The sequence below is a fragment of the Gracilinanus agilis genome, chromosome 3 (genome assembly GCF_016433145.1).
Source record: "Gracilinanus agilis isolate LMUSP501 chromosome 3, AgileGrace, whole genome shotgun sequence".
Taxonomy (NCBI): Eukaryota; Metazoa; Chordata; class Mammalia; order Didelphimorphia; family Didelphidae; genus Gracilinanus; species Gracilinanus agilis.
In genome coordinates this window covers 209588433-209608312 of record NC_058132.1, presented here as the reverse complement: position 1 = coordinate 209608312, position 19880 = coordinate 209588433, and the positions used below count along the sequence as shown (strand labels likewise).

Below are 19880 nucleotides of genomic sequence, written 5' to 3'. Positions count from 1 at the left end.
AGGAATGCACTAGAAGCTGGAGGAATCAAGAAAGGCTTGATGCAGAAGGTGGCACTTGAGCTGAGCTTTGAAGGAAACCAGGAATTCCAAGAAGCAGGGATGAGAAGGGCAGCCATCATAAAGGCAAAGTGAATGGAGAAGTGTCATATTCACAGAAGATAGTAATGTGAAAAAAGACTGGGAAAAAAGGTAGGAATGGTTTAAGTTTTTTTTTTTTATTTTTTTTAAACCCTTAACTTCGGTGTATTGTCTCATAGGTGGAAGAGTGGTAAGGGTGGGCAATGGGGGTCAAGTGACTTGTCCAGGGTCACACAGNCAAGTGACTTGCCCAGGGTCACACAGCTGGGAAGTGTCTGAGGCCGGGTTTGAACCTAGGACCTCCTGTCTCTAGGCCTGGCTCTCACTCCACTGAGCTACCTAGCTGCCCCCCTTGGTTTAAGTTTTGAAGATATTTAATGACAAAAGATAAGAGGAACCACTAAAATTTATTGAGAAGGGGGAAGCAACATGATTAGATCTGTACTTTAGAAAAATCACTTTGGCAGCTGCGAGAAGACAGATTAGAGGGGCAGCTAGGTAAAACAGTAGATAGAGCTCCAGGCTCAGAGTTGGGAGGATCTAGATTCAAATCTGGCTTTAAACACTTCCTAAAGCTGTGTAACCCTGAGCAAGCCACTTAACCTCAATTGCCTAACCCTTATTGCTCTTAGAATTGATACCAAGACAGAAAGTAAGGGTTTTAAAAAAAGAAAGAAAATAGATTAGAGTGGCCCTTGGTTTGAGGCAGGACTACTAAATAGGAGGCTAGTCTGCCAAGAAGTGATGAGAGCTTGAACTAGGGTGGTAGCTATGTGAGTGGAGAGAAAGGGAGGTATGCAAGAGATGTTAAGAAGACTGAAATGACAAGCATTGGTAACTTTTTTTATCAACTAGCTCCTTCCCTACTGCCTTAAAACATATCTAAGTTCCTCTCATCCTTTTAGACAAACAAAAACTTAACTAGATCATTCTATCTCCTCTTATATTTCTTTACCCATTCTCAGCCAAACTCTTTGAAAAACCTCTCTACACTTGATATTTCTACTTCTTTCACTCAACCCTTTGTCTTCTGTCGTCCAATATCATCACTCAACTGAAGTTTCACTCTTCAGAGTTAATAATGATATCTTAATTGCTAAATCTCATGGCATTTTTTGAGCCATAGTTCCTATTGACCCATCTGCTTTATGTTGTATATATTTTTATGCATACTTCTTGTCTCCTCTATTGGATTGCAAATTCATTGTTCATAAGGACTATTTAATTTTTTTGTATTTTTATTTGTATTTATATTTATTGTATTTTTCCCTAGTGCCCAGCACAGTGCCTAGCACATAGTAGACACAACACCTGTTGGATGATTCCTTCTCATAGCATTCAATTCTTTCTAATTCAGAAAGATATAGAGTTCTGGATTTGTTACTTATCATATGTGGGATTTTGGCCAAGTTATTTGATATTTTTATCTTTTTATATTTAATATATTCTCTCATTATAAAGCAATTGAACAAAATGGTCTTTAAGGTTCCTTCCTTAGAAGGAACATAGATAGTTTCAAATCTGTGATCCTATTCATATATGATCCTACTTAGAAACCAGTCCAATGCTTTTTCTACTACACCATTGGATATAATAAATACCTGACATTATATGATAAATAGTATATATTTTTATTTTATTATCTTATTAACAGTTTAGCTCAGTGCCTGGCACATAGTAGGAACCTGATATTGAATGTTTGATTTCTATTTGCATTTTATATTTTATTATACATCCAATTTAAGCAATTTTTAATTATGACTTCTAAGTTTTAAATATATTTTTATATTATTTGTCCTTTGGCTACACTGCTTCAGGTTACTCTAGGTATTTCTTACAAGATTACTAAACATAAAGTACTACTCCTTTTCTCTGGTTTCTTAATGTTTAAGGCTTTGGAAAAATCTTTGAGGTAGTCGATATTGTTTATAATGCTCCAAGAATTACATTAATCTTTCTTTTTCTCTGTTAACCTTGAGTGTCATAAGACTAATTCTGGAGTTGGGTTTAAGGATTATTACAAGATGATCCTCTACTCCTGCCTCATTCAGTACAGTCAATGCTACTTCTATTTCCATTAAGTAAAAGGTTTTCTCTAATCCATATACATTGAATTATGGATTGACCATGCTGAGCTACAAGAGAGTAATTGCTTTGAGGAGGTTATAGAAACATCAAAACACAAGAGCAAAGACTCAAGTGATTTGTCAGGCTGCTTTTAAAACTGTGGCTTATAAAAGCAAGAAGAAATATATTTTCTTTGACTCTAAGAAAGAGGCTTTGCTTTGTTCATTTTGAACTACAATTATCAAGACGAATAACTGACTTGTAGAAATTATAGTGTGCTCTAGTATGACATTGTGAAAGAAATATTAAGATAAACTTTTAGCTGATTCACTGCTTGTAAATAATTCAGATCAATTCAAAAAGAATATATTTTTCTAATTTCTCCAAAGGTAAAATGAAGCAGAAAACTGAACAATTAACTAAATAATACACTATCTAAATTATACAAATAAAAGTTTTGTAGACTTATTAAAAATAAGTGGCTCAGTTTTCTGCTTTATTTTTCCAGTGTATGATTGGCTTTCCTTGTGATGAACACAATCTTATTCAAATGATTCCATCAGTTTTCTGTTTTATTTTGCTGTTAGAGAACTGTCTTACTTATGGTAAATAAAACATTAAAGTCAAACAGTTGCTAAAGAAAGTTAATACTACACCTCTTCATATAGATAACAATAGAAATGAGGAAAACAGAAGGGACTTGGGAAGCCATCTAGATCAACCTATACCTAAATAAGATACCCCTCAACATGATGCCAGATAAGTGGTCATTCAGCTTTTGCCTAAAGCTTATTAGTGAAGAAGAACCTACAGATAAGGTATGTAAAATGCTTTGTAAGCCTTAAATAACTAGATGAATGTTATAGCTAGTATTGTTTACTACTACTACTACTACTACTACTACTACTACTACTACTACTACTACTACTACTACTACTACAACGTCAGCCCATTCTATCTTTGGATATCTCTAGTTATTAGGAAAATTTTCCTTACAATACAACTCACATTTACCTGTTTGCAACTTCAACCAATTGTTCCTAGTTCTGCTTTTTTGGACCAAAAAGTTATGTTGCACTGTCGCCAGAGTAAGGCCATGGCTGCAGCCCACAACTGGGCTGAGGTCTACAACTAAAGGAACAGGACAGGGATTTCAAATGAAGAGAGAATCTGCAAAAACTTACAGATTACTGATAAGAGCTGAGGCCATCACTAGTCTATTGGAACTCCCAATTAGAATAAGCTCTCAATTACAATATTCAGATACAAACCAGGGTCAGACATTTTAAAAGTTCAGACCAGGAAGGGAATGATCAGACTATGTCCTAGATGAGACCACTTAGGGTGCCTGAGCCATCCCTGAGATTCTTGAAGAACATAGCATTCCATACCCAAAGAATGCAGCAGCATGGCCCCAGAGAATACAAATAAGTAACAAAACCCCAGCATTCCCTCCAAAAGGGTTCCCAGAGCCTGGTCTTAACACAAAGTCCCAATATTGGAAGCAAGACTGAAAGGAATTTAAAAAAAAGACTCCCATAATAAGGAGATATTATGATACCAGAAATATTCAAGACACAAAACAACAAAAAGAGAATAACTTCAAAATATCTAAAAGCAAAGTTTCAAAGAAAAGCACAGTTTGGTCATAAGGTCAATTAGACTTTCTGGGAAAGAGGAAACAAAAGTTAAACATTATTTTTTAAATGAAATAAGAGCTGATAGACACAGAATGCTGATAGAAGCATATATTTTTTCTCTTTTTAAAATAAGGTTAATGCAGAAATCTGTTTTATATAACTATACATATTTATAATAGATTTTCATTTCTTTCTTTAATGAGTAGGGAAGAGAGAGGAGGAAGAGATGGAAGGAGAGAATTCAAAATTGAAAATAAAAATACAATAGAAATAAAAATATATATTTATTATATCCATGTGGAAAAAGATAAAAATAAAAAATGAAATGATATCACTAAAGAAAAGGAATGAAAAACACAGATTCCATGTAGGAGGTAGAGCCCAAGATGGCAGAGTAGGAGCTAGGAAAGCTCAAACCTCCACGAGAATCCTCTCCAACCAACTTTAAAATAATGCCTAAAAATGATTACTGGAGTGAAAGAACCAACAAGGAGACAGAGTAAAGCAACTTTCACGCAGAGAACAACTTGAAGGGTAGGCAGAGAGGTTCTGAGTCACTGGGGTGAGAAGGGAGCACAGCCTGCAGAAGGCTATACCATAGAATACTGAACTAAGCCAACAGCAAGCTCCCCCACCCCACATCTACTGTCCCAGGTTTTGAACCTGGGCCCAAGCCAGCCTTCAGATCCTAAGACCCTGCCTAGGTCAACAGCAGCCTCATGCAGACCCCATAAAGTTTCAATCCCCAACCTAAGCCTGCAGTGAGGTCTGAAATCCCAGCATGAGGCAGTCTGCATGGCACACCTGATCTGTGTCAGGTCCACAGCTCCAGCACAGGACAATCCCCAGTGTGTTGGCCTATATGAGCCCCAGACCCAGGTAGCCCTTACCAAAGCTCAAGGCAAAGTTACTGACCCCAGGGCAAAGCAGTCACAGTGGCCTGATCTGATCAAGTCCAGTGTGAGACCAAAAGCTCCCAGCAAAGTCTGAGGCTAGACAAATAATGGTGAATCTTTTAAAGACTAAGTGCCCAAACTACAACCCTCACACAACATGTGAGCCCCCTCCCCCTATCTCAGACAGGAGAGAGAAAGCACTCCCATTGTGTTGCTGGGCAGAGGGATGGGTCATGTGAGAAATGTCCTCAGACAAGTATTGAGAGGGGGAGGGGAGAAGCTCCCTCTGGCATGGGGCTAAACTTTGAGCCCCAGAATGGAATAGCTCACAGTGCTCTGAGCTCTACAAGTCATTGGAAGTCACAGAGGGTTACTGAATCAGCAGTGGGAGGTAGCTTTAAGACCTCTCAGCCTACAGGCCATTGTACCTGTAGAACTGAAACTTGTGGAAACCCTGAAAGAGAGCTAAGGGCAGTATCAAGGAAGAAGCGAAGTTTGAGAGTTCCCTCTTGGGAGCAACAAATTGGGAAAAAATCTTTATAACAAAAAAACTCAGACAAATTACTCAAATTTATAAGGAGCTAAATCAATTCTATAAAAAAATCAAACCATTCTCCAGTTGATAAATGGGCAAGGGACATGAATAGGCAATTGTCAGATAAAGAAATCAAAAGTATCAATAAGCACATGAGAAAGTGTTCTAAATCTCTAATAATTAGAGAAATGCAAATCAAAACAACTCTGAGGTATCACCTCACACCCAGCAGATTGGCTAAAATGACAACAAGGGAGAGTAATGAATGTTGGAGGGGATATGGCAAAATTGGGACATTAATGCGTTGCTGGTGGAGTTGTGAATTGATCCAACAAAAATTCTGGATGGCAATTTGGAACTATGCCCAAAGATCGCTAAAAGAATGCCTGCCCTTCGAGCCAGCCATATCATTGCTGGGTTTGTACCCCAAAGAGATCATAGGGAAAAAGACATGTACAAAAATATTTATAGCCACGCTCTTTGTGGTGGCCCAAAACTGGAAAACAAGGGTATGCCCTTCAATTGGGGAATGGCTGAACAAATTGTGGTATATGCTGGTGATGGAATACTATTGTGCTCAAAGGAATAATAAATTGGAGGAATTCCATGTGAACTGGAAAGACCTCCAGGAATTGATGCAGAGTGAAAGGAGCAGAACCAGAACATTGTACACGGAGACAGATACACTATGGTACAATCAAACATAATGGACTTCTCTACTAACAGCAATGCAAGAATCCAGAGCAAGGCTGAGGGCCATCATACCACCTTGGAAGAACTAAAACTGGCAGAAGCCCAAAAAATAGGCTAAGGGCAGCACTAAGGAAGGACTAAAGTTTAAGAGGGCAACCTAACCTCCCAGAAAACAAAGCCTACCTACAAAAAGGTAGGAAAAATGAGCAAAAAACAACAAAAAAAGCACCTAACTCTAAAAACTTTTTATGGAGAAAAACAGCAAGGTATGACACAGAAGGGGACCCATGAAAGCAAAGCAAACATATGCAAAGTCCAAAAGAAAAATATGAATAGGACACAGATTCTGTAAGAGCTCAAAAAAAGACTTAAAAAACCAATTAAGAGAGGCAGAGGAAAAGTGGGGAAGAGAAATGAAAGTGATGTAAGAAGAAATGGTACAATTGAAAAAGGAGAACCAAAAACTGACAGAAAAAAATGGTCTTAAAAATCAGAATTGACCATCTAGAAACTAATGATTTCATGAGAAACCAAGACACAATAAAGCAGAATCAAAGGAAAGGAAAAACAGAGGAAACCATGAAATATTTTATTGAAAAAACAATTAACATGGAACATAAATCCAGGAGAGACAATTTAAGAATTATTGTACTACTTAAAAGCCATAATAAAAAAATCCTGGACATCATAATACAAGAAATTATCAAAGAAAACTGTCCTGATATTTTTGAATAAGAGAGTAAAATAGAAATTGAAAGAATCCATAGATCACCTCTGGAAATAAATCCCCAAATAACAATTCCCAGGAATATTATAGCTAAATTCAAGAGCCTTCCAAGGCAAGAAGAAAATACTGCAAGCAGTTAAAAAGAAATAATTCAAATACCATGGAGCTACAGTCAGGATTACACAGGACTTGGCAGTCTCCACATTAAAGGATCAGAATACTTGGAATATGATTTTCTGGAAGATGAAAGATCTAGATCCAGAATCACCTATGTAGCAAAACTGAGTATATTCTTTCAGGGGAAAAATGATCATTTAATAAAATAGATTTCCAAGCATTCCTGATGAAATGATCAAACCTAAACAGAAAATTTGATATCCAAACACAAGACCCAAGAGAAGCACAAAAAGGTAAATAAGAAAGAGAAAATCGAAAGGATTCAATAAGGTCAAACTATGGGGAAACATGACATTTGTAATTAAAAAAAAATTTTTTATCAGTATTACAGTGGTTAGAGGGCATATACATAGAAAGAGGGTATGGGAGTAAGCTGATTAGGATGACAGAGTATGTGAAAAAAAAGTCAAGTGGTGAAAAAAAGAAAAGGGACGAGAAAGGTGGAATGGGGTAAATTATCTCACCTAAAGAGATGTGAAAAACAGTTACAGAGGAGGGGAGGATTAGGGTGGTGATGGGCAATACTTAAACATAACTGGCTTAGAGTGGGAATAACAGCCATACTCATTTGGGTATAGAATCTATAAAGAAGTAGAAGGAAATAAGACAAGGACAAAGGGGCAGGGCATGGAACAGTAACAGAAGGGAGAGGGAAATAGGGGGTGGTGATTAGAAGCAAAACACCTATGAGGAGGAATAGAGTAAAAGGAAAGCAGGGTCAAAAAGGGGAAAATAAAATGAAGGGGAATACACAGTTGGTAATCATACTATGAATGTGAATGGGATGAACTCACCCATAAAATGGAAGCAGATAGGGGAATTCTATGATATGTTGTTTACAAGAAACACATCTGAGGCAGGCAGACACATACAGAATAAAGGATAAGGGGCTGGAGCAGAATTTATCATGCATTATCTGAAGTAAAAAAAATTGGAGTGGCAATCATGATCTCAGACAAAGCTAAAGCAAAAATAGATATGATTAAAAGAGATAAGGAATTTACATCTTGCTAAAAGGTACTAGATAGTGAAGTAATATCAATACTAAACATATATGTACCAAATAGTACAGCCTCTTTTTTTAAAGGAGAATTTAAATAAGCTTCAGAAGGAAACAGACAGTAAAACTATACCAGTGGGCGAACCTCACCTTCTCCCTTTTAGATCTAGATAAGTTAAAGCAAAAAATAAACAAGAAAGAAGAAAAGGAAGTGAATGAAATCTTAGAAAAGTTGGAACTAATAGATCTCTGGAGAAAACTGAATGGGACCTAGAAAGGAATATACCTTCTCTTCAGCAATACATGGCTCCTACACAAAAATTGACCATATATTAGGGCATAAAAACTTCACAACCAAATGCAAAAAATCAGAAATAATAAATGTATCATTTTCTGATTGTAATGCAACAAATTATAAACAATAAGGGCCCATGGAAAGACAAATAAAATTAATTGGAAACTAAATAATCAAATGCTAAAAAAGGGGTGAGTCAAAGAACAAGGTATAGAAAAAATCAATAATTTCATTAATGAGAATGAGAAGACATCATATCAAAATTAATGGGATGTAGTCAAAGAAGTACTTATGGGAAATTTTATATCTCTAATCACTTGCATCAACAAAATAGAGAAAACTCAGATCAATAAATTGTTCATGCAACTAAAAAAACTAGAAAAACAACAAATTAAAAATCCCCAACTAGGGTGTCCATGGATTGGGGAATGGCCAAATAAATTGTGGTATCTGATGGTGATGGAATATTACTGTGCTGAAAGGAATAATAAACTGGAGGAATTCCATGTGAACTGTAAAGATCTCCAAGAATTGATGCAGAGCAAAAGGAGCAGTACCATAAGAACATTGTACACAGAGACTGATACATTATGGCACAATTGAATGTAATAGACTTTTCTACTAGCAGCAGTGTAATGACTCAGGACAATCCAGAGGAACTTATGAGAAAGAATGCTATCCAGATCCAGAAAAAGAACTGTGGGATCAGAAACACAGGAGAAAAACATATGATCAATCATGTAATTCCATACAGATATGATTAGAGTTTTGATGTTAAAAGATCTACTGCACTCTATTGCAAATATGAATAACATGGACATGGGTTTTGAACAATGATACATGTATAATCCAGTGGAACTACTTGTCAGCTCTGGGAAGAGAGGAAAAAGTGGGGGTGGGGAGGGGCTATCATGAATTATGTAACCATGGAAAAATATTCTAAATAAAAAAGGGAAATAAAGGGGAAAAAAGAAACCCTCCAATTAAAGACTAGATTGGAAATCCTAAAAATTAAAGGAGAAATTCATAAAACCCAAAGTAAGAAAACCATTAAACTAATAAATAAAACTAGGAGTTGGTTTTGGGTGGGGTGGGTGGAGGGAGGAAGCAAATAAAAGGAAAGAAGAAAATCTAATAATCAGTATCAAAAATAAAAAGGTGAACTCACCACTAATGAAAAGGAAACTAAAGCAATCATTAGGAGCTATTTTGCAGAATTATATACCAACAGATTTGACAATCTAAGTGAAATGGATGAATATTTACAAAAATATAAATTGCCCAGATTAACAAAAGAGTAAATAGAATTCCAGCTTTGAAAAAGAAATTGAACAAACCATCAGTGAATTTCCTAAGAAAAAATCCCCAGGGTCAGATGAATTTACAAATGAATTCTATCAGATATGTAAACTGCAATTAATCCCAATACTATATAAACTATTTGGGGAAACAGACAGAAAGGAATCCTACCAAATATTTTTTTATGACACAAACATGGTACTGTTACCTAAGCCAGAAAAACCAACAACAGAGATAGAAAATTATAGGCCAATCATTAATGAATATTGATGCAAATTTTAAATAAAATACTAGCAAGGAGATTACAGCAATATATCACAAGGATCATTTACTATGACCAGGTGGGATTTATACGAGGAATGTAGGACTGGTTTAGTATTATGAAAACTATCAGCACAATTGACAATATCAATAACCAAACTAACAGAAATCAAATGGTTATCTCAATAGATGCAGAAAAAGCCTTTAACAAAACATAACACCTATTCCTATTAGAAACTACTGTGCTCAAAGGAATAATAAACTGGAAGAATTCCATGTGAACTGAAATAACCTCCAGGAATTGATGCAGAGTGAAAGGAGCAGAACCAAGAGAACATTGTACACAAAGACCGATACACTGTGGTAAAATCAAAGGTAATGGATTTCTGTACTAGCAGCAATGCAATGATCCAGGAGAATTCTGAGGGATTTATAGAAAAGAACGCTATCCACATTCAGAGGAAGAACTACAGGAGTGGAAACACAGAAGAAAAACAACTGCTTGAACACATGGGTTGATGCGGACATGATTGGGGATGTAGACTCTAAAAGACCACCCCAGTGCAATTATCAATAATATGGAAATAGGTCTTGATCGACATGAAGAAACCAGTAGAAATGTGCATTGGCTATGGGGGTGAGGGATTTGGGGGGGTTGGTAGGGAGAGTAAGAACATGAATCATGGAATCATGGAAAAAATATTTCTAAAAAATAAAATAAAAAAAAACACTAGAAAGCATAGGAATAAATGGGTCATTCCTTAAAATGAATGGTATTTATCTAAAACATCAGCAAGTATCATCTGCAGTGAGGATATTAGAAGCTTTCCCAATAAGATCAGGAGTGAAGTAAGGATGCCCATTTAAAAATTTGAATATTGTATTAGAAAAATTTTAAATATTATATTATTACTATTTAATATTGTATTAGAAATGCTAGCTTTAGCAATAAAAAAAGGAAAAAGAAACCAAGGGAATTGAAGGTAGTTTGGAAACAAAATATCACTCTGCAGATGATATGATGGCATATTTTTAGAGAATCATAGAGAATTAATTAAAAAATAGTTGAAATAATTAATAACTTTAGTAAAGTTGCAGAATACAAAATAAATCCACATCAATGATCACAAAATAAATCACATAAATTCTATATAATACCAACGAAGTTCAGTAGCAAGAGACAGAAGGAGTAATTCCATTTAAAGTAACTCTAGATAATATAAAATACCTGGGAATCTACTTGCCAAGACAAACACAGGGATTATATGAACACAATTACAAAATACTTTTCACACAAAGTCAGATCTAAACAATTATAAAAATATTAATTGCTCATAGGTAGGCAGAGGTAATCTAATAAAAATGACAATTCTACTGAAATTAATTTTCACTTGTTCAGGCCATACCAATCAAACTACTAAATAATTATTTTATATAACTAGGAAAAAAACCACATTTGTCAGGAAGAAAAAAGATCAAGAATATCAAGGAAACTACTGAAAAAAAATGTGAAGGAAGGTGGCCTAGCATATTAGATAGACAATATAGAGGGGTAAATGACCTCAGCAACCTAGTGTTTAATAAATCCAAAGACTCCAGTGTTTGGAATAGGAACTCACTGTTTAACAAAAACTGCTAGGAAAACTGGAAAACAATGGTGGAAACTAGTTATTGACCAATATCTCACATCCTATACCAAGATACAGTAAAAATGGATTATGATTTAGATATTAAGAATGATATCATAACTAAATTAGAAGAATATAGGAATTGAGGAATAACCTGGCAGATCTTTGGGAAAGGGAATATTTTATGACCAAACAAGAGAGCATTAGAAAATGTAAAATGAATATTTTTGATTTTGTTAAAAAATTAAATTTTGTTAAATTAAAAGTTTTTTGTACAAACAAAACTAATATAACCAAGATTAGAAGGGAAACAACAAACTCAGAAAACAATTTTATAACAAATTTCTCTGATGAAGGCCTACTTTCTCAAATTTTAGAGAACTAAGTCAAATTTACAAGAATATAAGCCATTCCCCATTTGACAAATGGTCAAAGGATGTGAATAATCAATTTTCAGATGAATAAACCAAAGCTATCAATGATCATATGAAAAAATGTTCTAAAACAGTCTTGACTAGAGAAATACAAATTAAAACAACACTAACATACAATTTTAAAGCTATCAGATTGGCCAATATGACAGTAAAGTGATAAGTGCTAGAGGGGATGTGGCAAAATTGGGACATTAATGCATTATTGGTACTGATTTAACCCTTCCGGAAGGTAATCTGGAACTATGCTCAAGGGCTATAAAACTGCATACTCTTTCATTCTGCAACACCACCACTGGATCTGTATCTTAAATAGATAATAAAAAAAGGGGAAAGGACCCATTTGTAAAGAAAAAAATATTTATAGCAGCTCTTTTTGTAATGGTGAAGAATTGGAAATTGAGGGGATGCCCATCAATTGGGGAATGGCTGAACAAATTGTGGCACATGTTGGTTGGTGATGGAATACTATTGTGCTATAAGAAATGATAAGATGATTTCCGAAAAAGCTGGACAGATCTGCATGAAATGATGCAGTGTGAAATACGTAAAAACAGTAATAACAATATTGCATGATGATCAACTGTGAAAACTTGGCTACTTTCAGCAAAGCAACGAGCTGGGACAATCCTGAAAGACTTAGGACAGGGACTGCTATCCACCTCCAGAGAAAGAACTGATAGGAGTTGGATGGATGCAGATGAAAGCATACTATCTTTCACATCAGTGTATTTACAGGTTTTGTTGTTTTTTTTGGGGGGGGGGTTGGTTTTGTATTAGTGTGGTCTTACAACAATGACCAAAATAGAAGTGTGTTTTGCATAATAATAAAAATGAAATTAAAAAAACAAAAAAATCAATACACACAAGTAGAAGTCTTTGTGAGCAAGGGTGGGGGGCCTGGATAACACTTGAATTTCATTCTCATATATAGTGAAAGGAAGGAAGAATAAATCCATTCACATTTGGGTACAGAAATATAAATTATTCAACAAGAAATCAGGAGGGAAAGGATATATAGAGAGAAGGGTAATAGGATAAAGGGCAGATTAAAGGAATGATTAGTCCTAAGCAAAACAAATCTAACTAAGACAAGTGGATGTTGAAGAGGTCTTTAAAAGAAAAGAAAGGCTAAAAACCTGTGGCTGAATTCTGAGAGAAGGAAAGAGAAGAGGCAAAGGAGAAGAGAAGCGGACCACACCATATCTAGAACACCGGTGCTGAGCATACTGCTTCTCTCTACCATCCTCTTCTTTCTAAAGAAGGGATGAGAAACAAAGTATTCACATTTGGGTATTCAAGAAGATAATGAAGGGAAATAAACAATTAACAATCATAACTGTGAATGTGAATGACATGAACACACCCATGGCAGCTAGTGATACAATGGATAGAGCCCTGGACTTTGAGTCAGGAAGGTTAAGTTGAAATCCATCTTCAGATACTTACTACCTCTGTAACCCTGGGAAAAATCACTTAACCTCTGTCTGTCTTGGTTTGTTCATCCATAAAATGGAGATAGTGATAATACCTAGCAACCAGGGCTGTTGCAAGGATAAAATGAGACAATATTTGTAAAGCACTTTGCAAAACTTAAAGTAATATATAAATGTTAGCTATTGTTATTATTATTAGCTATTATTATAAAATAGGAGAGGATAGCAAAATGGAGGAGAAAGCAGAATCTAACAATATATTATTCATAAGAAAAACTTCTTGGGAAGAAGGAAGGGGTGGTGGGGGGAAGAATGAGACAGATTTTTAGTGATAGCTAATGTGAGAATTTGTTTCTATTGATAAGCATATTTATTAAATTTTATTACATATTTATTATGTCATATTATTATACTATTATAATGTTATATATTATATTGTGTTATATATAAACAAAATAAAAATAAATAGTAACTCAAATAAAAAACTTTAAACAGAAAGATGAACCCAGTTAAAATAAGGGGCTACCACAAAATCTATTTTGCTTTAGTTGAAATTTAAAAGACACACATAGCAATTATGAATAGTCAAGAATAAAAACCTACTTAATTAAAAAAGATAAACAGCGAAACTTATGTTTTGTTGAAAGGTTCAACAGATGGTGAATTGATGAAACAGATAAGCACCAAATTGCAGAGCATCTAAATACTTAAAGTTAAATGAGTTATAAAGAGAAATACACAGTAAAACTTTAACAGTGGGGGACCTCTATTTACCTCTTTCTGACCTAGACAAATCTAACCAAAAATATATATAAGAAATTAAAGACATAAACATAATAGCTTCAGAAAATATAAAATATATGACAGTCTACCTATCAAGAGACACAAAGGAACCCAATAAATACAACTACAAAGCACTATTGATAGAAATAAAAGCAGACCTGAAAAGTTGGGGACTCAGTCATTCATTGTCAAGTTAGGTCAATTTAATAAAAGTGATGATACTATTCAAATTAATTTGTTTGGTCAGTGTCAGATAAGTAAAACTACCAAAGAATTACTTTATAGAGATGGAAAAAAATAATAAAGCATTTCACCTGGAATAACAAAAAAAATGTAAAAATATCTTAAGAGTAATAAATGGTAACAAACCAACCATGGAATGAAAAGGGATCTAGAAATACCAGATCTCAAATTCTATTGCAAATCAGTAATCATCAAAATGATTTGGTATTGGTTAAAAAATAGAGCAGTTCAATGGAACAGATTTGTATACAACCTACAAAAGAAAATAAACCTAGTAGTCTATTGCTGAGGTAAATCCAAAGACTTCCTCTACTAAGTTAAGGGCTTAAAAAAAAACTGCTAGGAAAATTGCAAAGCAGTGTGGCAGAAATTAGGTTTGGGTCAACATGTCACATGCATAAGCTCCAAATGAATTTATATAAAAATGTTACATAATAAACAAATTAAAAGATCAAGAAAGAAATTTCTCTTTAAGTGTCTCTTATCATTTCCTATAGAATAATAGTATTTTATTACATTGACATATCATTATTTGTTCAGTTAACCTCAACTGACGAGCATCTCCATAGTTTCTGGTTTCTTTTATCACTACAAAATTTTTTAAAAATAGAAGTAGCCAGTTTCTAAGGAAGAGATCCAAGCTAACAATAGTCATAAGAAAAAAACTCTCCAAATTACTAAAAACTAGTGAAAGGCAGTTCTGAAATTCTACCTCAGAATAATTAGATTGCTAAAGTTAATTTTAAAAGTTGGAAGGTTACAGGAAAGCAGGCACATTAATGCACTGTTGTTGCAGACATTTTGGAAAGCAATTTGGAACTATGCCCCAAAACAATTAAATTATGCATATGACTCGGTGAAATTACCTCTAGGCCTATATTCCAAAGAAATTTAAGGGAGAGACCCTATGAGTACAAAAATTTTTATAGCAGCTTTTTGAAGTGGTAAAGAAACACAAACAATTTAGGGATGCCTAAACAAATGATAGATGAATATAATGGAATACTATTCTATACTATAATTCTGGGAAAGCCTTATGTGAACAGATACAGAATGAAATGATCAGAACCAGAACAATTTGTCCAATACTGCAAAGACAAACAACTTTAAATGACTTAAGAACTCTTAGGGCAATGATGAACCATGATTCCAGGAGACCAATGATGATGCTTGCTACTCACTTCTTGAGGTGATGGACTCAAGATACAGAATAAGATATATTTTTGGACATTGCTAATTTTTGAATTTGTTTTGCTTGACAATGCATATTTATTAATAGGGTTTTGTTTTACTTTTTCTTTTCTCAGTGTGGGGAAAGGCAGAATAGAAATGGTAGGGAGAAAAAAATGCTTGTCAACTAAAAAAATTAAAACCAAATTTTAAAAATTCTATATCACATTAAATGTAATATAGGTTTTTAGGTGGCCTTAAAAAGGAAAGTGGCTTCCTATTACCTAACTTACTCAGAAGAAGAGATCTAGACAATGAAAAAAAATCAGGAAACTTAACTGATTATTTAGTCTAATTCCCCCATCTGAAAATGTAAACAAAAATTTTTTTTATCCTGTTGACAACTCTTTCATACTGGATACTCTCTCCTCCCCTATCTTTAAAAATACCACACTCTACTGTTTATCTTCCTTCTCTATTAATTCCTTCTCAGTCTCCCTCATTGGCTTACCTTCTTTCAAGCCCTTAAATATGACTTGTTTCCAAGCATCTGCTTATAGTGCCTTTTTCTTCTTCCATACTCTCCTATGATAATTTCACTGACTTTCAGGAATTCAATTATTATCTCCATACAGATGACCTTCAAAACTATGTCTCTGGCTCTAACCTTTCTTCTGAGTTTCCAACCTTCATTTCCAAATTCCAAAGATTTAGCTCCACTTAAATGCCCCAACTGTACTTCAAAACCAAATTTATCTTTCTCCTAAACCTGATTCTCTATCTGACCTATATTGATCTGTTCTTTACCTTGTTCAAAAATTCAGTTATCTTTATTTCCGCTCTCCCTCACCTTTCACATAATTCAATTATTAATATCTGTAAATACCAGTTCCCTAACTTTTGCATTTGTTCCCTCCATTCTATTCCCCTACTACCATTCTACCACATGCTCTCATCATGACCAACTAGACTCTTTTGCCTTTTCAAAACATTGTTAATATAATTGCCAGAATGATCTTTCTTATCTATAGATCTGGTTATATCACACATATTCTCAAAAATATTTAGTGACTCCCTACCTAGTGAACAAAGTTGGCATCCAAAACATTCTGTAATACTGCATCACCCCACTTTTAAAACCTTTTATCATTTTACTCCTTCCCATATAGTCCAAATTCCAGACAAATGGATAGCTCTTTTCCCCATAATATCAGCTTCACTTTCCCAATCCCATGCTTTATTCATGTACCTTATAAAGTGACTCTGTACTTATCCCTTAAAGCCCAATTCAATCACCACCCACTCCATGAAAAGTCTTCCTTGAGCCATCTCTTATTAACACCTTCCCCTTTTGGACCAACATTAGTCCTTTTTTCTGAAACTGTTGAACACGTGTTCTGTCATTTTGTTTTATCTGTATACCACTAGACAGTTTGAGAACAAAGGCTCGTTTTGTTTTATCTATATACCACTAGATACAGTTTGAGAACAGAGGCTCTGTCTTATCCAAGTTTTGTTTCTTCCCCATAAGCCAGCACAGTGAGAGTAGAGCTTTTAATAAACATTTGCTATTGTTATAGTCTAGATTTTGGAATAGCAGATGTCACAAAGTTCGGTGAAAAGATATGAATAATCCTAGGGTTTGAAGCTCTTTGGCCTTAGAACTAATACTCAATATTTTTTTCAACCCTTACCTTCCGTCTTAGAAGCTAAGAAGTGTCTGAGGCCAGATTTCACCTTTGACTCTAAGACAGAAGGAATAGATTTTTTTAAAGGACCAATACAAGAGTTGACACAGTCATATATATAACTATATGAAAAAATACTCTAACCCATTATTAATTAGAAAAATGCAAATCAAAACAACTTTGAAATATCATCTCACACCCATGAGGACACTAGCACACTGCTAGTGGAACTGTGAATTGATCCAACCATTTTGAAGAACAATTTGGAATTATGTCCAAAGAAGTATAAACCTGTGTACCTTTGACCCAATAATACACTATTGGATTTATTTCCTAAGTTGATCAGGCAAAAAAGAAAAGAATCTATTTGTTCCAAAATACTTATAGCAGCTTTCTCTGTGGTGGCAAAGAACTGGGAACTGAGAGGATGCCCATCAACTGGGGAATGTCTAAAAAAGTTATAGTATATGATTGTGATAGAATACTACCTACTGTACAGCCCTAAGAAATGAGGAACAGTTTAATTTTTAAAAAATGGAAAGACCTACATAAAACTATGAAGAACAAAAGGAGTAGGATCAAGAGAACATTATATACAGCAACAGAAATATTGTTTGAAGAATGACTTACTTCCAGAGAAAGAATTGATAAATAGAAAGAAGCAAGACATAGTTTTATAGCTACATATATGTTTTTGTCAAATGACGTGTTCTCTAGTGTGGAAAGGGGAGAGAAGGGAGATACTGGGGAATTTTTATGTAACAAATGAATTTTAAAAAAAGAAAGAAAAGAGCACTGACTCTAAAGTTAGAAAAACAAGGTTCCAATCCCACCTCTGATACTGTGTGAACCTAGACAAGTTACTTACTCTTCCCTGAGCCTCAGTTTTCTCATCTGTAAAATTACTAGATGATCTCCAAGTTCCCTTCCCTCTCTGGATCTATGATTCTAAGATTTTAGGTCCATTTTATCTATTCAATCTTATTTAAAATTCAATAAAACCCTTTGCATCAGGATATTCTCTTTACTTTGTCCTACACGTGCCATACTAAATTCTGCCTTCATGTTTTTATTAACACCCTCCTCCCCCAGAATAGATGTCCTTCGCCCTTTTTCACAACCAATCTTTAGATCTATCTGTAAATAGAGTGAAGGGAAGTCAGTGACACATAGAATGGTGCACCCACAGATCTCTTCTTAAAATCTTTAACAAAATTTTTTTTTTATTTAAACAAATATAAAATTTTTTTTTAAAGGAAACTACCATCCTCATCCCCACCTAAGCCTCCCCTAAGGCTCTTTTAAGTGCTTTTTCCCTCTTTAAACTTCCTTGTCTTTATGTATATGCTGTATCTCCTCATCAGCAAAAGAGAAACTCATTGTGAGAAGACTGTCATTTTTGAACTTATGTACAGAAAGTATCATTGTGCTTTTCATGTAGTAAATGCTTAACTTCTTTTTGAATTTTCTTTTATAAAAGTTTTACTGATTTCTCTGGCCTGTCCTGATTCCCCTCCCCCCTTTTCCTGGATTTCTCCTGATATATATGCACGCACATATACATATATACCCATATATACACATTCTACTATTCTATAGCTAATAAATTTCATATGTAAAAGTCTTATCTCCCATAATAATTGGTCTATACACTTCTTGAAGGGAGAGATCATGTATTAGACTTCTTCACGGCTTTTGACCACAGTGTTGGATCTAAAGCAGGAACCTAATGAGTGCTTGATTGATTTATAAATTTTAAAACTAGCAAATCCAACAAGCTAGTTGAGGTATCAGCAACTGACTTGCCACCACAAAGTAAAAAGGTTGTAAAGTAATCATATCTCCTTGTCTTTTTATTTTTCTTATGTAGGCTAACTGAAAGTGGAGAGAAAAAAGTAGCTATAAGCTTCCCTCTGTTGGTTGCTCAAATGTCTCATTTTTAAATCAACCTTTGCTTCTTCCCTCCTGAAACTGTATTAGTGATTTGAAATAGCAACTGCAGAACCCATTTTTTCTTTACCTGACATACCTTTTGTTCTCGACAGGAACCTCAGGATGGGGATGCTTCTCCTTGGACAGTTTAACTATTTCATTACTGGCCTCTTCTGACTTGATCAGATTTTCAAATTTTGGACTTTCTTCATCTAAGCTGTCAGGTTCCATTTCCTCAAAAACTTCCTTCATAAGGGCTTCATGGTCTTGGTTCTCTTTCTGAAGGTCAGGCCGGTATTTTATTTCTTGAATGGGAATTTCTGAGTCAGTCTCAAGAGAGTCTAGGAAAACCTCATGTGAATCTTTGTTTAAAGGTGGTTCACTGGATCTGACTTTTAAGTTGGTATGATGGACAGGGGGGTGAATGGAGAATTTTGGAACTGGTTTAATGTTGTTCATATTGCAAATGCACGAAGAGATGCTGATATGAAGAGTTGGTTGTATATATATAAATTTGAGGTTCATAACAGCACTACCTGAAAAAAAATGCTTGTTTTATTTTCTATGTCTACTGAAAATTATTAATAGTTATGCTGAGCAAAAATTAAAATGAATTATTAATACAATTATATTAAATAACCCATAGGCTTTCATATTTTTCTTTTTTTTTTTCTCAAGGGACATGGGAAGGTCTATAGTTAGATATTTGTGTTTTTTTCTCTCCACAGAAACACATCCTTATGTGAAGTTAATGAGCAACCTTAGTAACTAAGTGCAGTTTATAGAAGGAACTGAATTGTTGGATGGAAGCAGATTCCCATTTTCAGCTTCCAAAGGGTTTGTTATAAACAAGCCAGGACAAAGCCAAATGGTTAATTATGAACAGCACATCGATGAGTTC

General features: G+C 34.6%; 1 protein-coding gene across 2 annotated transcripts in view; it reads right to left on the bottom strand.

The window, feature by feature from the left end:
- Positions 1 to 19525, bottom strand: part of JHY (junctional cadherin complex regulator) — a 104323-nt gene extending 84798 nt beyond the window's left edge. For both annotated transcript variants that reach the window (XM_044669649.1, XM_044669650.1), the window contains exon 1: positions 19077 to 19525. In XM_044669649.1, the coding sequence (XP_044525584.1) occupies positions 19077 to 19504 (428 nt within the window). In that variant the 5' untranslated portion in view covers positions 19505 to 19525. The remainder of the gene's footprint in view (positions 1 to 19076) is intronic.
- Between the last annotated feature and the right edge of the window lie 355 nt (positions 19526 to 19880).